Source organism: Arctopsyche grandis, chromosome 2 (assembly GCF_051622035.1).
Source record: "Arctopsyche grandis isolate Sample6627 chromosome 2, ASM5162203v2, whole genome shotgun sequence".
Taxonomy (NCBI): domain Eukaryota; kingdom Metazoa; phylum Arthropoda; class Insecta; order Trichoptera; family Hydropsychidae; genus Arctopsyche; species Arctopsyche grandis.
In genome coordinates this window covers 12,210,497-12,235,032 of record NC_135356.1, presented here as the reverse complement: position 1 = coordinate 12,235,032, position 24,536 = coordinate 12,210,497, and the positions used below count along the sequence as shown (strand labels likewise).

Sequence of the window (24,536 nt, the reverse complement as noted above, 5' to 3'; positions counted from 1 at the left end):
AAACCCCTGAACAATAAACCCCGCCATGGATAAAAATTATTTAAGTAATAAATAATTAATAATTTTAAATGATTCCGGCTGAGAGGATAAAAATCAAATATTAATCTTTGGCTTTGGCTGTTAAAACCAACATCGCACTGGTTCTTGTATGGGACTTTTGAAACTGCTCCTGCGTTATTTTTCAACTATACACGATGAATGCACTTATTCATGACCGAGCCATTCCTTGTCTTTGTGTTTTACTACAAAACAAAAGACGAGATACTTACATTGAACTGTTCGAGACATTAAATATATTGAATGCCAATTCCAAGTCCAACCATCATCATGGTTGACTTTGAATTGGCACAGTTTAGAAAGAAGTTTCCCAGATTGCGAAATTAAAAGAATGTTTCTTTCATCTATGTATGTAAGTCAAAATATCTATCGGAAAATTATAGAGAATGGGATGCAACGACGTTTCCAAGAAGATTCCTATTTTGCACTGAAATCACGAATGATACCAGCTCTCGCATTTGTTCCGACAGATAAAGTTGTCGGTGCTTTTGAATTATTATCCGAATTGTATTTTTCTGACTGAAATAAATTAGTATTAATACTTAATTTTTATTACAGATACTGTCAATTTTTATTCATGGTGGGGGTTAGTTTTCAGGGGTTTTATTGCACGGGGGGTTAATGTCCAGGTATCTGTCCAGGGCAACAGATTATCAAACTGTTGCCGCACGCAACAGCTTATCGGCAAATTGTATTTACCGGCTAACCCTTTGAGTGCTGAAGTAATTTCTGTTGAAAGCCCGCCACTTTAAAAAGTTCCCCCACATTTTCAATTAGAATTATTTTAAAATCCAATAGAAAGCAGGTATAAAAATTGTAGTTAATCCAAACAACCCACCCCTACATAACTATCGTCGGGGATTTAGATTTTGGTAAAGGTGTGCTTAAACTCTGTAATATATCTTGCAACAATATAAAATAAACAAAAGAAGTCTATTAATGAATGTATTTTTCCAAAACTAGCTCCATATTCTTTATTTTTGTTAAAATGTAATGCTCACAATCAAAATGCCAAGACACAACCTAAAATACTCAGCAGTTACGGATTTCCATCGAGAAATTCTGCTATAGTTATAAATTCAGAAATTCCAGAGAAAACCGGTCTTTATAATTTATAAATTTTGACAAATGAATGACACGGATTACACGACTCATGTTCAATGCATGTTTTTCAATGCTACCTGGAAAGGCTTAGCAGGTAGTATTCTTGTTTATTATATACATTTAAAATGTACAATGCACATCGACGTTCTTCAAGCCCATGAACTTTTCGGCAAAACACCGATCGGCGTTGCTTAGCATTGAAAGGCCTAATGATAAAAAAAAAAGTGAATTAGATAACTGCATGCGATAACTTTTCCTAAAAACGTTAACCTAAATCGAATCATAAATAGTTTAAAATAAATTTCAGGTATATATTGTCACATAAATATATGTATATAAAGTCCATTTGAAATGGGAATGAGTGTCATTGCAACGCAATAATTTCATATGTGTTCGCTACCTGCGTTTTTCCGACAAATGGGAACGGGAACGGGAATTGCATGCGTTATTATGGCATTGCAACGCATGCCGAGGTTCAGCTAGTTACTTATAAATATATGATAAATAGTGGCTGTAGCACTTTACAAATATATGTACACGGTTATGTTAATTGGACTAGCCCAACTAATTCTTGAACATTCTCAACATCGTATACATATGTACATACATCATTATACGTATGCATACCCATATTAGTTAGTTTTATAAGGTGAATCCGTTGGATCATTTGGGATGAATTGTGTCCGCAGATCAGGTACAAAAAGTAGTGGGCATTACAGGTATTCGCACGATATGTAATATTTTTTGGTATAAATCAAAAACCTCGGCGACGATGAGGACATGTTGTGTCTCCGAGACAATGAGTACCCGAAGGCAGTTTCTTCGTTGATGCTGAGCGTGGGAAGGTCCCTGGACCAGAGCTTCGGTGCCTCAGGCCATCGAAGAGGCGACCCGTGGACCACGAGCTTTATTACATCCGTTTGCCCAGCAAAAGTCAACCCCCCTCCTAAAATTGGAGACAAGGCCAAAACTCAAACCTCAGACTTTAATCAAAGTGACTCCATTAAAGAAATTTTCAAATATAACCTTTCCAGACCAAACGGTCTACTTTTTTATACGATTTTATATAACTTCATGATTCTTGTTGATGTAGTGGGATTTTTTCCATCAATCTTTATCGCACTTACAGCATGTCGGCTTTCTTGAAATTTGCATTGCTATGAAAATATAATATAACATAATGAAGAGGAGAATCATTGAATCTTCTATTTTAGGGTTGATCAACCTAGATTAACAGCACAGGCTGCTGCAATAAGAAAAATATTTTATCAGAATATAAAATTATAGTACATATATTAACTCTTTGAATACTGACGAACGCCGATCGACGTTTTGCCAACAAGTCTATGGACCTAAAAAACGCCGATCGGCGTTATATTTTGAGCATGTGCAAAGTAAACAAGAATACTACTCGTTAAGCCTTGAAATTGCATTGAAAAAAATGCATTGAAAATGGGTTGTGTAATCCATGTCATTTATTTTTCAACGTTTATAAAGACCAGTTTACACCGGAATTTCTGAATTTGTAACCATAGCAGAATTTCCCGATGGAAATCCATAACTGCTGGGTATTTTAGATTGTGAGCATTACATTTTAATAACAATGAAGAAGATTTCGAAAAATGCATTCATTAATAGACTTCTTTTATTTATTTTATATTGTTGTAAGATATATTAGAGAGTCTAAACACACCTTTACAAAACTCGAAATCTTCGGCGGTAGTTATCTAGGGTATTTTTTGGATTGGCTACAATTATTATACCTGCTTTTAAATAATTCTAGTTTTGAAATGATGGTGAAATTTTCAGTGTGGCGGGCTTTCAACAGAAAAGACATCAGCACTCAAAGGGTTAAATTATGATAAGAGACTTTTTAGAATTTGGTAAGAATATAATGTAAAAAAGAAAATTCAAAGCTTATAAAAGTTTTTATTGAAACAAGTTTTCCATTCTAAAAATAATGTCATAAATTTTCCATTATAAAAATTCCGCCCCCAAAATAGTGCCCACCACACGATCAAAAGGCGTAGATGTATTCGTGGTTTCCAGCTGTGATAGGCGTATCTTCGTGCTATTGTTAATTAGTACATATTTAGATCTTATTGTTTAGACAAGTTTCTCCTACATTTCTTCAAATATGGGAATCACCGTTATCGATAACTGTCAAACCAATTTCAATACAAGAATGAAATTTTACCAAAAACACTCCAGAGGGTGAGTTTTTTCACTGAATAGTGACGTCATAGATCAGGCGTGCTGGCATTTTTTTACATGTGCAAAACTAAAAAAAAACAACACATGCCGCGTACCACTCTGTGTGTCTGCACCTTCACTCTTGCTCCACCTGCGTCTTCAACTTACCACTTACTAGTTTGTCGCTACGAGAAATTGTCTAACTAATTGAGTCTTAAAGTTGACTTATAACTTTAAAACGCAAACAGGCAAATGAACTTCTGAACTTTGTCGCTCATTGTATGTAGATTTACATACATACCTACATACATACATACATACTAGTTTTGTGTCCGTTGATATTTTTAACATGTGATTTTGGAAATTAATTGCCACATTAGTTAAATTCGTAATCACCGGTAAAAGTTTCAATCTAGAATTTATAAATATATGTATGTATTTTGATATTCACCTGTTTGTTCGTCCTTTTATCCGAAAAACGAAATTTGATTAATGGACAAAAACATCTCGAAGATGCGTTGTTTCTTTTTTTTTAAATAATAGTTCTCGTTCTCATGCCACTGGTCAATTGTTGTGATGAGGGCCTTCAAAAGTTGACAGTAACCCGAGGAAACGTCAGTTGTCATTCTTTTGGCGCGGAACGATAACAACAACGCGTAGACAACATAATCAATACCTTCAAGCCGAAGCCGAATAATAATTAATGTCGTCAATTCGCCCTCAGGACACTCGAACCCAAATCCCCGAATCATAACAGACGAAAGACAACACCAGGAAAAAATTCATATGAAATAAAATAAAAACAAAGTAAAAAAAATATATTTCATACGTCAGCAGTTTCAAACCTTTTTGAAAAATTTTTAATTTAAATTTGAAAAGTTGTCACGTATCAAAAAGCCATCACCGGGTTGGTTTTTCACCGCAAAAAACGCTTAATGTCTACAAAATTAAATAAAAAAATTAAATCTAACCCAATTCGATGAAAACCAATCCAATTAAGTCGTGTAAATTGTACCCCGGCTGGTCGGTGTAATCGACGTAATCAAGCCCGTAATCGGGTTAAATGATACAGCCTGTGGCTCAAATCCTCCAATATATGCACAATCGACGATAATCTTGTTGATTTAACTCGGCTTAAACGAGGGAGCTTGCGTGATTCGGCAACGACGAATATATTGTAGGTATGTATAATACATAAACGTCCAAATATTGGCAATGATAACCATTCTTGGATAAGTTGCTGTCACCAGACTATTAATTTCTAGAATAACCGCTCGTTTTATGATCACCTTTGATTTGTTTTTGACTTTTTTTAGGTATATAATATTTCTTTTGAGCCATTTTTAAATTTTTTCCGCTACCTACTATTTTATAAAAAAATATTATTCAATTTTAAGTCTATTTTAATAGTTACTGATCCAGTGATCATTATCTTTTTACACATTATTTTTCTTATTCGTGTTTATTTAAAATATTTTCATATTTTACTTGTTCTTATATATATACTAGCTGAACCCGGCATGCGTTGCAATGTCACAATAACGCATGCAATTCCCGTTTCCGTTCCAATTCTCGTTCCCGTTCCCGTTCCCGTTCCTGTTCTCGTTTCCGTTCCCATTTGTCGGAAAAACGCAGGCAGCGAACACGTTGGTCACGACGCGAAAACATTTGAAATTATAGTGTTGCAATGATACTCATTCCCGTTTCCGTTCCCGTTTTTGGGCAAGTTTTTTCACAGTAATCTTCCCGGACATGCATACAACAAATCCTTAAAGTTCCATCATAATCGGTTCAGTGGTTTAGGAGCCTATTTGAGACACACACAGACAATTTTATATACATATATATATATATATATATATATATATATATATATATATATATATATATATATATATATATATATATATATATATATATATATGTATGTACATAAAGCATTATATAATTTTAGTTCAAAAACCTATTTAAAATTATTATAAAAATTCATAATACATATATTATTTTTAGCTCTAAAGAAATGAAAAACAATCATTTTTTTCATATTTATTTATTTTTTTATTTATTTATGGCAACAAATTAAATGGTCAGAATTTAAAAATGTGATGCACATATGAAATTTTAGCTATCGTATTCCAGCTCTATGGGCCCGTTGAAAAAAATATACACACAAACACGTTTTAATAATGATAAAGCGGTGTGTGGCGGACAGCGTGTGTTAATTTAGGCTACAAAAACAGCGGTAGCCTTATTACATGATAATAAGCCAGTTACCGCCATTAGCGCCTCGTTCACTCTGGTAATTGGCCGCTTCGGACACGCGCCGCACAAATCTTCACATTAACACTATTATAATACATATACACATATATGTATGTATAATATAATAATAATAATGTTTATATAAAATTCAAATGTAATATATTTTGCTTATTAATGGTAACGGGATGAGCTGTTAGTAACGGGACGGTTGGCGATCCTTCGAGTCGAAAGATCAAAAAGCAAATATCGGAAAGCAAAAATCGAAAATCAAAAGATCTTAAGTCGAAAGATCTAAACGAATGTATGCATGGTAAACGGTACTACGTATATATAATATACATCAGTGGCGTGCGGTGAACTTCTCTCTTTTTGTCGTACAGCCTTACTTAATGTGCACGGGCAGGATACAAACAGCCTGTTCCTCTTGTATCCTGCTCGCGCACATTAAGTAAGACTGTACGACAAAAAGAGAGAAAATTTTACCGCACGCCACTGATATATGTACATATATACCACTCGCTCTTCATATGCATGCATGGTAAACGAACATGAATAAAGATTTAGATTTTTCGATGTGGTGACGGCCACCGATTACATATATTTATTTATTCATTTATAGTTTTTTCGACTATTGTGGCATTACAGGAAGAACCTAATGCGCCACAGTGGCCTACATAATAAAACAAACAAAAGAAAAATAGTACATAAAAATGAATATAAGGAAACAGGAGAATAAAATAAAAAATTAATATGTGGATATGTATGTACATAACCATATGTATTGCATTTTAAAAGTCCCAAAAACCATAATTTTGATTGATTTAGAAGATCATTTTCTAATATTTATATTTATTTATTTATTTATATTATTAATTATTGATTTTTTTAAATTCTTCGGTTTATTATTGACTCTCAGTCGGTTTATTCGGTTTATTTTCGTTTGTCAATTTAAAAAAAACTTACTATCTATTTGTACAAATTCGGGGTGAAAAAAAAAAGATTTTTTAAAAAAATTTTAGAGGAAAGTCACACCTCGATTTTTACTATTGCCAAATTTGCTGTAAAAAACAAGATATTCATTTTACCCGCTTTTGTAATTTTGCAGGAGAAAAAATGACATACGAATCGACGGTGAAACTAAAGTCAACATCGACTCGTCTGCGGCCAGAGAATTGACAGTGCCGAGAACTAACATCATGTATTCCTCTCCAAATTCCATGAAAATGAGGTAATTACAACGAAATTTTGAATATATAGTAAACTAGCTGTATTACCCGGCTTCGCTCAGTGTTTATAATATAAACCGCTTAAACATGACTAAGCTAATTTAATTAAAAAAAAAAAATTTAAAAAAAATTTAAAAATTTAAAAAAAAAATAAAAAAAAATAAATAAATAAATAAAAAAAATAAAAAAAAAAAAAAATCAAAATTTTTTTTTTGCTTTCTAGGGCTTCGCCCTCGGCGCCCCCCTGAGCCTTTGCCTTCTAGGGCTTCGCTTCTCCACGCCCCATGAGCAATTGCCGTTTAGGGCTTCGCCCCCGTGATCAGTTGCCTTTTGGGGCTTCGCCCCTCCGCGGCCCCATGATAAATTGCCGTCTAGGGCTTCGCCCCCCTTAGTTAATGCCTTTTAGGGCTTCGCCCCTCCGCGCCCCCATGGTTAAATGCCGTCTAGGGCTTCGCCCCCATGATTAAATGCCGTCTAGGGCTTCGCCCCCATGATCAGTTGCCGTTTAGGGCTTCGCCTCATAAGGCTGCGCCCCATGAGGCTGCGCCCCCCTGTGCCCCCTTCGGGGCCCCATGGGGCTGCGCCCCATGAGGCAGCGCCCCCTTCGGAGCCCCATGGGGCTGCGCCCCATGAGGCTGCGCCCCATTGCGCCCCCTTCGGGGCCCCATGCGGCTAAGCTCCATAAGGTGGCGCCCCATAAGGCGGCGCCCCATAAGGCAGCGCCCCATAAGACTGCGCCCCATAAGGCTTCGCCCCATGAGGCTGCACCCCCTGCGCCCCCTTCGGGGCCCCATGAGGCTGCGCCCCCCTGCGACCCCTTCGGGGCCCCATGAGGCTGCGTCCTTAAGGCTGCGCCCCATAAGACAGCGCCCCATAAGGCTGCGCCCCATAAGGCGGCGCCCCATAAGGCGGCGCCCCATAAGGCGGCGCCCCATAAGGCGGCGCCCCATAAGACAGCGCCCCATAAGGCTGCGCCCCCCTGCGCCCCCTTCGGGGCCCCATGGGGCTACGCCCCATGAGGCTGCGCCCCCTTTGGGGCCCCATGGGGCTACGCCCCATGAGGCTGCGCCCCCTTTGGGGCCCCATGGGGCTGCGCCCCATGAGGCTGCGCCCCCTTGCGCCCCCTTCGGGGCCCCATGTGGCTAAGCTCCATAAGGCGGCGCCCCATAAGGCGGCGCCCCATAAGGCGGCGCCCCATAAGGCTGCGCCCCTAAGGCTGCGCCCCATAAGACAGCGCCCCATAAGGCTGCGCCCCATAAGACTGCGCCCCATCAGGTTGCGCCCCATAAGGCTGCGGCCGATAAGGCTGTGCCCCATAAAGCTGCGCCCCCTTTTGAGCCCCATGGGGCTGCGCCCCATAAGGCTGCGCCCTCCGGGCCCCCTTCGGGGCCCCACGGGGCTGCGCCCCTTGTGGCGCCCCTGGCGGGGCCCCATGAAGCTCGCCTTGCGCCCCCGCGGGGGTGAATCCATTGAAACGAAAAAAAAAATCGGCGCCCATGGATCGAAAAAAAAAAAATCGAATCACGTGTTCGATCTACGGACGACGACGACGACCAAGGATATTTACATACAAAGTCTCTTTCCAAATTATAGATTAGATTAAAACCCAACTCACGATATAATAACTCAATTTTCGTAAAATACTATTAATTTCTCATGATTTAGTATGAAAAATTGCTCCACCTACTTGAGCTTTTAAAATGAATACTGTCATGAATTGTTGATTTTTGATTTGTGTAGGATGATCTCGCCGAACGCATCCCCGGCGACTTCTCCGACGACTACGATGTCGAAATCATCAAGTCCTACACCACCAGGTTTGATACCCTTGGGCATCAACCAAAAGTCCATCGTTGGTATACCAATGGTCGCAGCATCCCTGAGGTACTCCGCACCGGTCCACATCGACGTCGGAGGAACCATTTACACATCGTCATTGGAAACCCTTACCAAGTGAGTGCTTTTTATACGATTTTGTGTGACTTGTGCACTTTTGACATTAGAATATACATACACTTCAATAAAATACATTTATTCGCAAAGCGCACCAAAATACATTTTAATGTCATTAAACTTTATATTCTGCATTTAGTATGCCCTAATACGCGTTGCTTGCGACATGTTGCGATTTTATTATGTGTTATTTTTATGTGCATTATGTATTGATTTCACATAATTGTTTATGTGTTTTAAAACAAATATATTTTTGAGTTAATTCATGATAGAAATACTGTACACGAGCTTTCTCTTACGTTTTTACAAGGTTTTACTATATTTCACTTATCTCTTATCCTATCTCCTATCGGTCTCACAATATTTCCTACATTGTTCCGATCGCTTTAAAACATTGTATATTTTGAAACATTTTTAGGAATCCCCAAATGAAATGCAGAGTATTATAATGTAGTTCGTACAAACACATACATAAATTATAATTACGTATTCTTATTGTAATCGTTTACTAGTCCATATTATCAATCTTCATGAAATTTGTCTACAATTATATATGAATTCCCTAGAAAATGCATACCATGACGTAAAATCGTGTGCATACATACTGATATTCTATAAAAATGCGAGACTATCGTTGCTAATGATTTGTGTTTTATCAGCGATAGTCTTGTATTTTGTATCCTCTCCGTGCAATTTTTGATTTCGTTTTTTTTCAACTGTTATGTATTGTACATACATAATATACAGAGTTTTTTCCTCATTTATTATACCTACATACATCCATAATATAATATATTATGTATGTAATAAAATATATATACATATATGTTATATAAACTGAACATTCATATCTGTGAGCTTGTGAACGGAACCATATAATACATATTATGTGTAACAAAGTCAGGTTAAAATTTTCCAAAGAAAAATAAACTTTTCAAATAACAATTTTTGTAGCATTGATATGTCCTTGATTTTGTCGTATTTATTCATAGAGGAGTCTTTAAAATTTTCTCGGAAAATATGAAAAAATAATTAAATTTTTCATTCAATTTAAAACACTTTTACATCCTCTAAACGCCCACCCCCACCGCTTATAACTGAGCTACAAAATATTTTATCTCGCTAAGATTTAGCTTATCCTTTTAAAAAGGCTAAGCTAAATCAGTTGCATTGTTTATAACTGTTCTCACTAGTTTGCTATTCGTGCTAGAATTTTTTACGTATACATCTAAAAAATCACGGGTGTCAGTGTGCCTGCGCCTTAATTCGGCTCTGGATGTTTTCAGCAGAAACATATCGTCTATCTACATACATATGTACATATATAGACTATCGTCTTTGATGTTCTCTTGATCCTCATCAAAATGCTTAGTCCGTTCGTTGCTTTCTTCGGTGCAATGTCTTTATATAAAACTGTGATAATATCAAGTTTATTCCAACTCAATTTAGCTCAGGATTAAATTGAATGTTAAATTTCAATATAAATTTAGCCAAATCAATAATCATAACCTTGATTTTCACTTATTTAGCCATAACAGAGTTCACTAGCTTACCAGCTGAGAGGTCATGGATTTAAATCCCGACTAAATTTTGAAATTTTTAATTAATCTTCTCAATGACTAAGTGTGTTTTTATCATTTCTGACAACACATGGGTGATTATAAAATCTCAATCAACTCTTTTAGACCCGGGCCACATCGGAAGGCTTTATCGGCCGACTATTTGCGTGACCAGAAAAAATGTATGGAAAGAATTTGACGGGTACGCTCCATCCAACTGCATACACTTGGTCTGGTCACCCTCAACCAAGTCACGGTGTGGCCCGGCACTTATAAGAGTTTGCTGGTTTTATCTAACAAAATTTTCGACCTACTCCCCCATTCCTGTTTCCATTCTTGCCGCTCTTGAAACTACTTGAGATAATAACCTTCATCGGGATAAACGGCAAATAAATAGTAAAGTTTGACATGGTGAAGTGTGCATCGTGAAAATCGTGCAGTAGCATTGTGAATACCCTATGAAACAAGGCAATTGTGTAAATATAGCAAACTGTTTACAAATAATAACCACATTCAGGGAACTCTTTGAATGCCCTTCACATATGTACAATGTATTATACATACACATGTATGTATAAGGATCGGCACCACATTAAAATGTTAAACAGCGCATATTGTTTGAACGAGGCCCGCTCTTCGTCTGGACCACTTTCTATAATTTAATAAACCTTCCGGCTAGTCATGAAACTTTCGTCATTTGCGAGTCCGTTGTTTGAGCAGACCGAGAGAGAAAGGGAGAGAGCGAGGAGGAAAAGCGGGAATTTAAAAGTGAGGCCGTATTTAATTTTGCCGCCCAGTTAATAACGTTACGGTCCACCTGTTTAACTTGAACGCGCAAATAATGAACCAACCAACCCCTTGCCTCACCTGGATTAACCCCCGTGTGGAAAATGCCGACGAAACGAACGGGACTATATTCCCGCATTTGCATAACAACCACGCGTCAAACACTACTACCTCGAGGCTTTGCTATGTCGCCGTACAATGGTGCCGCGACTCTCTCTCTATAGATGTTTAAAACTTTGTTTCAACCAGTCAAAACTTTTTCAATCAAAACTAAACTTGTTGAACCGAAAAATGGTAACATTGCCAGCAATATAAGCTCACTGGTTAGTTTATGTTGCTCGATCAGTGACGCTCTGAGACTACATGTACATATGTATATGCTGCCCTTAGGCAGAGTTCAAAAGCCGCCTTCTAAAGAAATATGCTTGAAACTTAAATGTTTTCATAATTATTTAATTCGTCAATCATTTCCTAATCAGAATTGACCAATTTATTTTATTTGATTGTTGAAATGGTTCCTCACAAATTGGTTACTTACCCTTTTTGTCATCAATGTATATATTACGTACGATTTGGTACAACCTGTTGTTACAGTTTGTGTTATATAATACCAGTTGTTTTACCCGGCTTCGCTCAGTATTTGTAATATAAACAGCTTAAACATGGTGAATCTAATAGTAAATATTTATTCGTTTTTTTATCAAATTTATTTGAATCGAAAAAAAAAATCGACTCATCGTCATAGAAATTTTGACTTTTTTACGAAGTTCCCAACCAATGTTACTTACATTCATACAAAGTCTCTTTCGAAATTATATATTAGACTAGTGGTTTTACCCGGCTTCGCTCGGTATTTGTAATTTAAACCGCTTAAACATGACTAATCTTATAGTAAACATTTTATTAAATTTATTTGAATAGCTTTATTTTATATAAATTTATTTGAATATTCATTTGTTTTTTTACATACCTCCTTAACGTTTCACTTACGATTAAAATTCAGGAAAAAGTTTGCCTCTTATCCGATCGTTTTCATACTTTGCCATATTGCTCATTTTGGTTATCAATATAAGTAAATGGAGCCTCCGCCATTACTATGGTACAAATATATCGTGTAAGACGCGTTTGTAATTTGTCCGCCGACATTCTATTTGACAGTTGGTATTCATTAATTTTATACATTGATGGCGGTAGTAAAAAAAAAATATTGGTGTTTTTATTCAAAATAATAATTTTATATACAAATTATACAAGGCGTATGTTTTTAAAAAACTTTTTTTTTATGTACAATAATTATTTTTATTAATTTGACTGTCACGAACAAGCAAACTTATGTATATACTAAGTCTCTTTCGAAATTATATGTATACCTTCGCCTGCGCCCCAGAGGCGAAGGCTCGTCCTCATGTCGTCATGGACAGTGGCGGACTTGGATTGAAATCAGTGCTTGCCAAGAGTCAAAGGGGGCTCACCCAGAGTTAAAAAAGTTGTCTCCCTCCCCCCCCCATATAAGAAAATTTTCTTCTTTCCATCACGCTAAAAATCACGCATAAAAATCATAAAACAATTTTGATAGGATATATGCATAATCTTGAGTTTGGAAATGGGCCCGCGCAAAAGGACCCACGCAAATGTTGAAAACTTACATTTCGACCCTTATAAAAAAAGTTAACCGATCGTTAGGCTGTAAAAGCAGGTATTAGTTATTTGTGTATATCGAAAGAAATTTGTTTTGTTGAAATACTCAAAGTGCTATATCCTGTAATTTTTTTATAGATACACATAAATTGAAATAGTTAAAAAGTTATTTAATTTTACTGAGGGCCCATATTTTCTAATAGATAGCGGGGCCCACTTGCCATTAGACAATGTCGTTTGTATGGCCAGTCCGTCACTGGCCATGGATCAGTTGACTTGTTTACAAAGGTCCCAACGAATTTTACATAGTACATACATACAAAGTCTCTTTCGAAATTATATATTAGACTAACGGCACTATGGTAAAAATGAAATATAATAAAACTTCGTCTCATCTGTACAATACATTGTGAATACCTACATGTAAGTAAGTTTGATGTGACCGATAGTGATTGAGGCCGCCATACACACTCGTAATCGAGCGTCTATTTGTCGGCCGTTAGTTGGTCCGATCGAGGAAGTGGGTGTCTGCCGGTAGCCAGATCGGCCGATAACACCTCCCCCTGGTTAAATACTTCATTAAAGAGCCGCCCAGATCTTTCTGGCCGAATCGAGATCGCATCTCGCCAAAAGCACCCGATTCACACTGACACGAGAAGCCAAACTAATGTTGAAATTGTTGCAATTAAAATCTGTCAAAGTGAAAGAGTGGCGGACAGGCAAATAAATACGGCAACTTACCATTAGACGTCAAGATGGTCAAAATTATAGCATTTTTTAAAATTGTCTATTACGATTATTTTTCACCATCGTACTGGCGGATTTGTTTTGAATATACATATGTACATATATTGTTGACCAAATCGCGAAAAATGGCAAAGTAGATCAAAACGATCGGAAGAATGTAGGATATCAAATCCAAATGTTGTCAGACGAACGAGCGAAGGTAAACATCGTAGGGGCTCGTAAAAAGCAGAAAGTTTATATCAAAACAGATCTATCTAATATAGGGCATTCACGACCGGACAAGTTGGTCATAAAGGATAACCCCTCGTATTAATTGACACGGGGATAGTTCAAGGTCGATAAACATACCCTTTCACCTTGAAATAGGACTCCGCAGTGTAACGTCCTGCTACCTTCTGTCCGGCTATACTGGCTGAGTTGGGTCTTCATGCTCCGGAGAGTTTGATATGGACCCGCCATCGTTCCGTTTTTCACACTCCTCTGGCTAGAACTGTGGCTTATAGCAATTCTCCCATTCCTCGTGGTTTCCGTTTCTTAAATTCACTGGATGGTGCCATTGACATTTGTCACATCTCTCGTCATTTTCTGCACCACTTCCTAGGTTACGGAGGTCGCGACCAATTAGAACTGTTGAGTTAGTTTGATCAGTTAAGAATTTTTACGTCATGTTTATTTATTTTTCTTTTCTTCTATTTATGTATTTTTACTTGTATTTCATGTACTTTTTTTCCTTTCTTAATCTTTTTAGCACACTCGTCGCTTTGGAGCAATCTGTTAGACGAGTGTGCTTGATTAATTGATGTATAATAAAATATTTATCTACCTGATTTGGGACCCCAACATATAAACTCAATTTGTGAAAGTAAAATTTTTTGATTTTTGGCTAGCTTTTTAGGCCAAATGCCACTCTGCGTAGCACCAGTAGCCGACAAAATCTATTTATATTATTCAGCAGGACATACATATCACCGCAACGCATCAAGCAAAACCGGTTTTCCTTGGCCAATTTGGAAATATCCACGGACGACGTGACGTCGTAAGAAGTAGCGAGTGCACGCGTACTAACGAAAGTATGCATGGGCACAATGGTGTCACCCTAATGGTTTCCATGGGTTTCCGGAAACCCGTTGTTAAAAATCAAAAGTTTCCGGAAACCCGTTATTTAATCTAAAAATTCATATAATTTTTGTCAAAAATTGTACAAAAAAATTGGACGAAAAAAAATGTATATATATTTTTTTTTTTCAAAATAATTTTATTTTGGAAACCCGTTGTTCCAAAATTGGGGTGACTCCACTGTATGGCATATGAATTTTTTTGGAAACGTCATATTATGACAACATTGACCCAACGATACGATACACGCAATACCACCAATATCAATAAAAGTGAACACCGTTATAATAAACTTCGCATTATCGTTGTGACGTCTCTACGAACAATCATCATTGTGACGGAGTAAGCGTGTACGGAAATCCGAGAAGTATCCGAGAACGGTTAACACACCTCAACGTCCGATTAATCGTCGAGTCAACAGAAAAGATCCCGGATAAGGTTTGCGGTCGTACGGCACAGCCTCCTCGTTTAAGCACAGCTCGCTGTAAATCTCTGGTGGCGATCGCGATTATGATACAGGAATAGATAGATATCCAGCTAACGTGTTCCGTGCACTCGGGGTACTCGAATTGGTACTCGTACAGAGACCAACAATGACCATAAATCGATTCGAATCGACACACGCGATGTTCCGAACCGGCGCGTTGGGATCTCGTTTAATCCGGATCGTACACACTCCTTCCATAACGGTTGACGACTACTGTTTCCTGTAACCGTGTGTAAATACTACATATGTACATAAATATAAACACCAGAAACTACTATAATTCTATAATATTATATTTGAGAACTTTGTCTTCGCATGGTTTTATAGTCACTGGAGGGCAGCCCTGATTCTTATCTCATTTTATCGGGATGGGAAGTTAATTAAAAAAAATTGGATGCCACCAACTCTCGACTTTATCTGTGTATGTATTTGAAAAATATAAGAAGTATAAAAAACAAACTTCGATAATGAAACATACAAACACGTTCACACATACCGGCTATAAGAGCATTTCCGATAAAAATTGAATGCAAATGTAGAGAAACTTACGCAAGTCAAAAGTTCTACCTTCGGTTGTCAAATTTTGTTCAAAATTTATTTATTACTTAACATCACTATAAATATTATAAACTTATCAAGAAGACAAAAGGTCAAAATAAAATAATGAAATATTGTTTTTAAAAACAATTACTACTTCCGGTTCACGAATTCTAGCCAAAACCTTATCAACTCCAGCTTTGTATATTTTTAATACAAATATAAAATTTCAACTTGATACGTTCATTGGTATGGAAAAAATCGTATGGTCACAAAATTTTTGACTTTGCTTAGAGCAAAAAATCCCACTTCCGGTTTATTAAATTGAATGATATTTTTTTATTTTCATCACATTAGACAGATTAGAATTTTGGAAATACTATGTAACGTTCCTCTTATTTAATATGCTGAGAAGTTAAAACAAACAGCTTTCCCAAACATGTTCTGTAAACAATAGCGTTCCACGTATAAAGTATGCAAGTGTTCCGCAATGAATTATGAATCTAATATGGAATTTCGAAAGACTTTGTAAGTATGTTTGTAATGTTGGTTGGTAACATCGAAAACAAATATCTATGACGACGATTAGATATATATATTTTTTCGATTCAAATAAATTTAATAATAAAAAAAATACTATTAGATTCGCCATGTTTAAGCTGTTTATATTACAAATACTGAGCGAAGCCGCTTAAAACAACTAGTATGTTATAAACTTAAAAACAAATGACAAAATTGCAACTTTTGACGAAAAGATTTAATTTGAGTTTAGATATTGTTGCGTAGGGGTGGGTGGAGGATCCAAGAAAAAGGCCAACAGTCGTTTCACAGCATTTATTGATGATTCAGGAGATATACGCACCGTCACTGCTCCGTCCAGAATTACATGATATCGCCTACGTACCGCCTTATAAAGGGTAGATCTCTCAGGACGCCTAATCTGTTTACCTGTTGTATAGTCACGTATTCGGATATGTATTTCCACGACATTGGGTCTCCCCGTACCGATTCTGAGAAATAACTAATAACGGTCATTGTTTAGCCTAAATGCACTTAGAGTCCAGATATAATCTTTGGAAGTAAGTGCAAGCACTTACATAGTTAATCCGATAACAGATAACCCTTGAACGGTCACATAGTCTCTGGGATTCTATTCGCTTAATCCGCGGCGTACGTAACAATATAATCACCTGCGGCGCATACATTTATTAAAAAGTTTGGGAAAGCCTGAGTTACATTTATATGTGCAGGTCCTCTTAGAAAAAATGGGAAACCCAGGGCAACTGATATTTTGAAAGCTTCCCCCTTTGAAAAATTCAAAACAATTTAAAAAAAAAACTTTAAAAAAAAATAAAAATAAAAAAGTTTAATTTATTTTCATAGTAAAATTATACCACAAAAGCTTTGTTGCTGCTTAATTTCTAAACTAATATTGTATAATATATGTATATTAACACTTAACGCTACACAAAAAATAGGATTAAAAAATTGGACATGAAATGTATTTTTCTGACAGTTTATACCACAAAAGCTTTTTTGCTGCTTACTTTCGAAACGATGTAATATTGTATAATATAATTAACACAACGCTAGACAAAAAATAGGATTAAAAAATAGGATGTCCTACGTGAAATGTATTTTTCTGACAGTTTATAATTGAAGCCACTAAAATTGTAAAGCTTACTTTCGAAACGATGTAATATTCTATAATATAATTAACACACCGCTAGACAAAAAATAGGACTTTCCACGTGAAATGTATTTTTCTGACAGTTTATAATTGAAGCCACTAAAATTGTAAAGCCCATGAGAGCTACCCCGTCTGCCCCCATATGATATGGTCTGTATACGTATGTACATACATATGTATGTGTATTTACATATTCTTTTGAAAAAAATCATATACATATGTGAAAATAAATCATAGACATGAACCATATTTTGTTTCACGGCTGTTTGTAGTAGGGATATTTTTTTTTGTATTTAAACTGTGTGCATTTGTATTTATATTTTATTATAAATGTTAAATTTTATTGCGCTGCGAGTACTTATTTTTAATGAATATTTTTAATCTCTTTATGTACATATTAAAAAATCCCAGTGCCGCCACCAATTTGAACCGCGAGCTGGTGGCAGCAGTGGGATGTCATCCCGACTCGAATAGTACGTGAAACTGTTGTTTATCATTACGATTGCGTTTTGGTTTTTACAGATATTCAGACTCGAAGCTGGCGAAACTGTTCAACGGTGTAATCCCGATAGTGCTCGACTCTCTGAAGCAGCACTACTTCATTGACAGGGATGGTCGAATGTTCAGGCACATCTTGAACTTCATGCGCAACTCCAAACTACTCATTCCTGAAAATTTCGGCGATATAGATCTGCTGTTGGAGGAGGCGCGCTATTTCGAAATATCTCGTAAGTTACACATACATATACGTATGCGATGTACACTATGTTCATCTCATGAAGGCGTATTTTATATCTCGGTTTGCTTATAATAAAAACATGTATAAAACATTTATTGTTCACAATATGTAAGTATTTTTTTTCTTATACATACATTAAAACCCACCCAATAGAATTTTTTTAAGACTATACGCCTTTGTGAGATGATACACTATATGTACGTACACTTTCAAATTTCATTCTAATTAATGCAAAAGTATTATTTTTCGCGCGAATAATGCGTATATATGTATGTGTGAACATTTTATATATGACATTGTGTTTATTTTGTAACATTTTTTATATAAATCTTATAATGAAGAGCGATTTTTGTTTGACTATTTCGATATGAAAATGCTACTTATTCATTAAAATTTGTCGCAATTGTATTTTTACACATTTACATACATACATATAACTATCGTGTTTTACAGCTATCACAATGTTACTGTTTTTATAAATATAAATTATATTGTAATGTCTTTAATACTTGTCAATCTTTTGTTCAAAAATATCATACATATTTTTAAACGGCCAGACCATCCGTTCGTTTGAGACATATTATCGTGCATGCTTTTCGCACAAAAAATGTTTCACTATTGTCAATTTATTTAAAATAACCATGCTTTTTCTCTCTTGCTTTAAACACTAATGGAATGTTTCCTTCCAATGCTGATCTGTAGTTACAATTTTAAAAACATGGAATATGAAATCCAAACCTCATTAAATATATTTATATACATGTATACATGTATACATTTAGTATCAGGATGTGAAGAAATCTAAATTTCGCAAACGGCGTTTATTATACATATTTATACCAAACCTGCCAAGGGGCAAGCGCCCTATACACAATCAGATTGTCCCCCAACACTCTGGCCGTACACGCTCTGCACTATGCACGCTGGTTAACCACACGAAACCAAATCCTACATACATATTTATTTGATATGCACACGATGTATTTAGAAAATTGAAGTGGAATCTTTCAGATGATATGATACTTGATTCATCCAGTGATTCATCACTTTTCATTTTCTCAATTATTTTTTTCATATTCGACATTCGCAATGTTTTAGAATCCCCTAAACCTGATCTATCATTTGCACTGCTATTCAATTATTACTTTTCGCAATAATTTCAATATGATATTTACTTTAGAAACTGGATCCGACCTTCTCACTCGACTATCGTCTTTGATGTTCTCTCAAATCTCATTAAAACCATAAATCCATTCATAAATACTATTTTTCTTTAGAGCATCGTCTCTGTAACCATCTGTATTTAAATTTAAAATATCCGATTTTTTTGACCTAATATAAATTAAAAAAAATTGGCGTACACTTCAAATTTAGCCGTATTCATGCTCGCAGTTTTTAAACAAACATATCGGTATTGTGCCGAATACTCGACAAAACAAACCTCAACATGTTAATCAAATATAAAAAACAACATAATTTTTACGAATATACATATGTGCATATATACATATGTATATATGTATGTATATGGTTTTGTCTTGATCGATCTTGGCCAACACTCTTTTATAGTTGGTAGGTTAATGTTTTTTTATAATGGGTTTGTTATATGTATGAATGTATATATTTTTAGATTTTGGCTAGTTTGAATGGGCGCTAGTGGCCCGGAGTCATTTTTCGCAATCTCATTTTAGCCCTGGGGGGTCCCCGTACAAATATGAGGGGCCGTTCTCCGCTCTCGTACAACTGTTTGCCTGCCCTGTGTAGACAACCGTGCCTCAAGCGTGTTTTCAGGCACATTTCATATTAATTTCAACATAGAAATACTTCCACGGTGACGTTACCGTCAATATACCTACGATACATACAATTTATAACTCTCCCTTTATTATTTCCAAAACAATTGCAAATTATTATTGCTACCATGTACTTTATTTAAAGAAAAACGCAATTTTGTTTCCCACAATAAACTCACTTGTATCGATGGTATCTTCTGGGTATTATGGGTGGCTTCCTTGGGTATCTATCTTTATTTTAACCCTTTGAATAGAGAGAATACTCGCTTTAAATGTATTACACCCAGAGAAATGTAATAATAATAGAAGCGCCCTTGAATAAATAATTGCTATCAATATTACACGGTACGTCTCTATAAGTACGCTACAACGCACGGAATACAATCGGATCAATTTAATTATAAAAATGTATCCTATGTTGTTTATTGTGTGTTTTTGAATGCATTGTGCAATTTTTACCGATGCTTGCCCATCTTGCGAATAATATAAACAAACAGAGAACTTTTTATCGGACATACGTCGAGCACCAAACATCAAATACGACTGATGTTAAAATTATTTGGGATTGTCCGTGGACAATCGTCACTTGACAACAATATGACGCCTAAAGGCACTTCTATTACTATAACATTTCGCTGATTACACCTATGTATATCATCATCATCATCTACAGTCGCTCACCATCCACTGTTAGATGAAGGCCTCTCCAACACGCTTCCACTCGTCTCTTTTGCATCTCATCCCACACATTTTCTTAATTTCGTCTACCCATCTTCCCTGCGGTCTTCCTTTAACCCTTTTGCATTCTCTCTGGTATCATTCTAGCACTTATTTTGTCCACCTTTTGTCCATTCTTTTAGCCACGTGACCTGCCCATTGCCATTTCAATCTCTGTACTCTATCCACTATGTCCACTACCCTCGTCATACTTCTCACCCAAGTGTTTCGCTTCCTGTCATTCCTCGTTATGCCGAGCATACAGCGTTGCATACGTCTTTGAGTGCATTGGATCTTAGCGTTCAATGTCCAAGTTTCACATCCATACGCCATCACTGGCAAAACGCATTGATCGAAAATTATCTTTTTCTTCGAGCAAAGTGGCATTTTTGATGTTAGCATTTCTCGCCAAGATTTTTAAAAACATCGTAGCAGTCAGAGTTAAAAATAAAAATATTTTGATGTAAAATATCACAAATGAGTCATTGAACACCTTACCGCGTCTCCCCCCCCCCCCCCAAAAGATTTGAATCCTGAATACATACAATCTTAAAATTTAAACACTACGTGATTTAACATTGTTGTATAGTGTATACTAATGAAATTTTTTCACCGTAGCCATGGTGCATCAGTTGGAGATGATGAAGGAGCGCAGATCCAAGAGCGGCAACAGTGTGCTAAACGAACATCAGGTACAACATGAGCGGATCCGAAAGCACGAATGTGTCTCTTTGCACGTGAGTCCTGACTTGGGAGAACGCATCATGCTGTCCGGAGACAGGGTACTGCTGAGTGAGCTGTTTCCGGAGACCAACCAGGCAGTGATGGACATCCGATCAGGCGTCGCCTGGAATCTCCAGAGTGACTCCAAGCACGTCATCAGGTTCCCACTGAACGGATACTGCAAGTTGAATTCTCTGCAGGCCGTGGCCAGGCTGCTGAATGCTGGCTTCACCCTGGCCACGTCCAATGGTGGAGGATTGGAAGGTCAACATTTCTGCGAGTATCTGTTTGTCAAATCAGCCGCCGCATCCATTTGACGGCATGGAGAGTGGATTTTGTAATTGTAAATACACGTACGCTCCTTGATCTTCATACTACATATGTCACACACACCCAAAATTTGTTATATTCTATTGACCTTTGTTATATAAATTGTTTCTCTACCAGCGGTCTAAATTTCGAGTTTAAAAAGGAGTCGCGTGCATTTTTCTATTACTTACATATTTATATTTCAACTCAGTGGTACTCGACACCTTTAATAGCCAAAGATCAATATTGAAATGTGCTAATTATTTTATTTGAATGTCATTGTTTTTTATAATTTAAATTGCACCACGTACAAAATTTAACCGTACATTTTTCTGGATTACTAGTGCATATTGCTTAATCTTTTTCCCGTGGATGACCACTATAGACGTCATGAATAAAATTCCAGAAGCGTGAACTCAGCAGACGAATTTTTTAAGGGAACCACTTTTTGCTTTTTTCTATTCTTCTATCAGATTGTTATATATATTATTAAATTATTTAATACAGTAGTGGCGAACCTTTTTACGTTTGCGTGCCAAAATTTACAAATATTTATGTATTTTACTGAGCGTCAGGTGTGGTAAGAAATATTTAATGAATAAAAAAGAAGCCTTCAAAATTTTGTTGAAATAGTTGAAACAAAATTATTCACATGAAAATTTGTATATTAAAAGATTTTTTTTAAATAATCTGTAACTCAAAATTTTAATAAAATCTTAAAAAATTAGAATAAAATAAAATAAAGTACGAGTACATAGAAATTATATACACAACAAATATTTTTTGATGAAATCTTTGATGCTGTTGATTTGAAGCCAAATGCTTTATATCGTCGGTATACTGGCAGAAAGCTTCAAGTCAAAAATCCTTGTTTTGAGAAAATCGATTTTTTCGAAAATTTTAAGCCGTTTAAAAATCTCTATTTTGTGACCATAATCATTATTCATTTTTTGACTTACATCAAAATTCAATGAAAAATTAAATCAAAACATCTACTTTAATACAGACGATATCAGCTTCATATTTCGTACCAGATTCATCAATGTACATATTTCTCAAACTGGATTTTATAAAAATCGTTAAAGAAAATGACTAGTATAAGCAACGCGGCTCATGCATAGAAGCTGCGGTGCTGCTCCAAATTTTTACAACTTGCATTTATATATTTGACATACTGATTAATAATGAGTTATGTTAAATATTTAATCACTTGATATTTTGATTATATGTATAGCAATGCGATTTTTTCGTAATTTTTCGCCACAGCTCCAGACATGAGCCGCCACTGCTAATAAGCATACGTAAAAGATAAAATTGATAATATCGGCATTGGCGATAATTTAAAGACTTCTGGAACGGTGTTCCAAGTTCTCATTTCTTATTCTTCATTTAGTGACGAAGTTCTGTGTATATTTCTGTGCATCGCGTTTGGCACACGTGCCATAGATTCGCCACCGCTGTTTTATTCTCTACACAGGTAGTTTGCACTGCTAGCTCACGACTAGAGGTAGGACCGGAAGCTTGCTTTTCCAGGATACAGGGCATTTTGGGTCTATTTTCCAGGTAATAGAGCAAACTACAAAGCTAAAGTGCAAAAAAAGGTTCATAATAAAAATGAACAATGCATGGCGAACAATAAACAAAGAACGGCACGCTTCCGGTCCTACCTCTACTCATGAAATTTGAAGTACGGTGTTTTTATCTTACGAAAGCGTATTTTGCTCAATCTACTGGGCAGGCTTTAAATACGTATTACATTGTTGGGTATATACTAGATACATTGACACTGAGTAGTATGGGACGTCACGTGGCCTTGGCTTCCCGCTGTGACCCTAAACAGTGGATGTTCCCCAAACCGAAATCGGGTGTAGTTGCACGTGCAAATACAAATACTGTATTTGTATATATATATATATATATATTTATATATATATATATATATATATATATATATATATATATATATATATATATATATATATATATATATATATATGTATTTTGATCTCTTTGTGTAGCTTTTCTGCATATATTATATAATTGAAATATCGTTTCCTGTGATGTATGTATATAGTTTTTTCAATGTAATGTTTGCATTAAGGTCATATAAAGCTCGTCACAATTACAAATACTCGCCCCACTTCGCGGAAAAGGTGCGCACACTGGAATCGTCTACTGAGAATCGCTTTTGCGCATCTTTCCCAAAGGGTGGGGATAGGCCTTCGTAAACGGGACGAATTGCATAATTTTGTTACGATATGAAATTTTTACATATTTTTAAAATACATTTTTCAGAATGTGCTTTAAAAGCGTTTTAAATAAAACATACACGTGTACATACTGCATACATATGTACATACAAACATATATGTATACTAGGGAGCCCAAATTTACCGTCATTTTTATTTACCGTTTTTAATTAATCTTTTTTTTTTGTCTAAATACCAGTTTACCAGTAATTTTTTTACTATAAAAAAAATCGATTTCATTTATCTTTTTTGTCACGTTATTTATAATAAACGATCTTACATATATTTGATACATGTTAAACACACATACATACATATGTAAATGCCTTTTTGAGAAATTAAAAAAAAAAATTTTACACGGTCAATTGGGCGCCCAGGACGATCGGTCGACCAGTGTTACTCGCCACTGCGTCAACTGGACGACGAGACTGGTGGGCACTGCGTCAATTGGGCCCTGCGTCAATTGGGCGATCGTCGACTGGGCGACGGCGACTGGGTGACCGCCGACTCGGCCCGCTGGTGAAGTGGTCGCCAAGCTTACGTAAACTCTGCGTTTTGCAAGGAACGACCGCGACCGTCTCCGTTATAGGAATTTCCGATGCACTGACAAATATTCTACCTACATACATATGCTTTATACCGCTATATTTT

The 24,536-nt window shown here is 36.2% G+C and overlaps 1 protein-coding gene across 1 annotated transcript in view; it reads left to right on the top strand.

Moving 5' to 3' along the window:
* Positions 1 to 22,354, top strand: part of twz (BTB/POZ domain-containing protein twz) — an 80,801-nt gene extending 58,447 nt beyond the window's left edge. The window contains exons 2-5 of the mRNA XM_077445914.1: positions 6,722 to 6,844; positions 8,583 to 8,795; positions 17,878 to 18,083; positions 21,223 to 22,354. Coding sequence (XP_077302040.1) covers positions 6,813 to 6,844; positions 8,583 to 8,795; positions 17,878 to 18,083; positions 21,223 to 21,644 — 873 coding nt within the window. The 5' untranslated portion in view covers positions 6,722 to 6,812 and the 3' untranslated portion in view covers positions 21,645 to 22,354. The remainder of the gene's footprint in view (positions 1 to 6,721; positions 6,845 to 8,582; positions 8,796 to 17,877; positions 18,084 to 21,222) is intronic.
* The last annotated feature ends 2,182 nt before the right edge of the window (positions 22,355 to 24,536 follow it).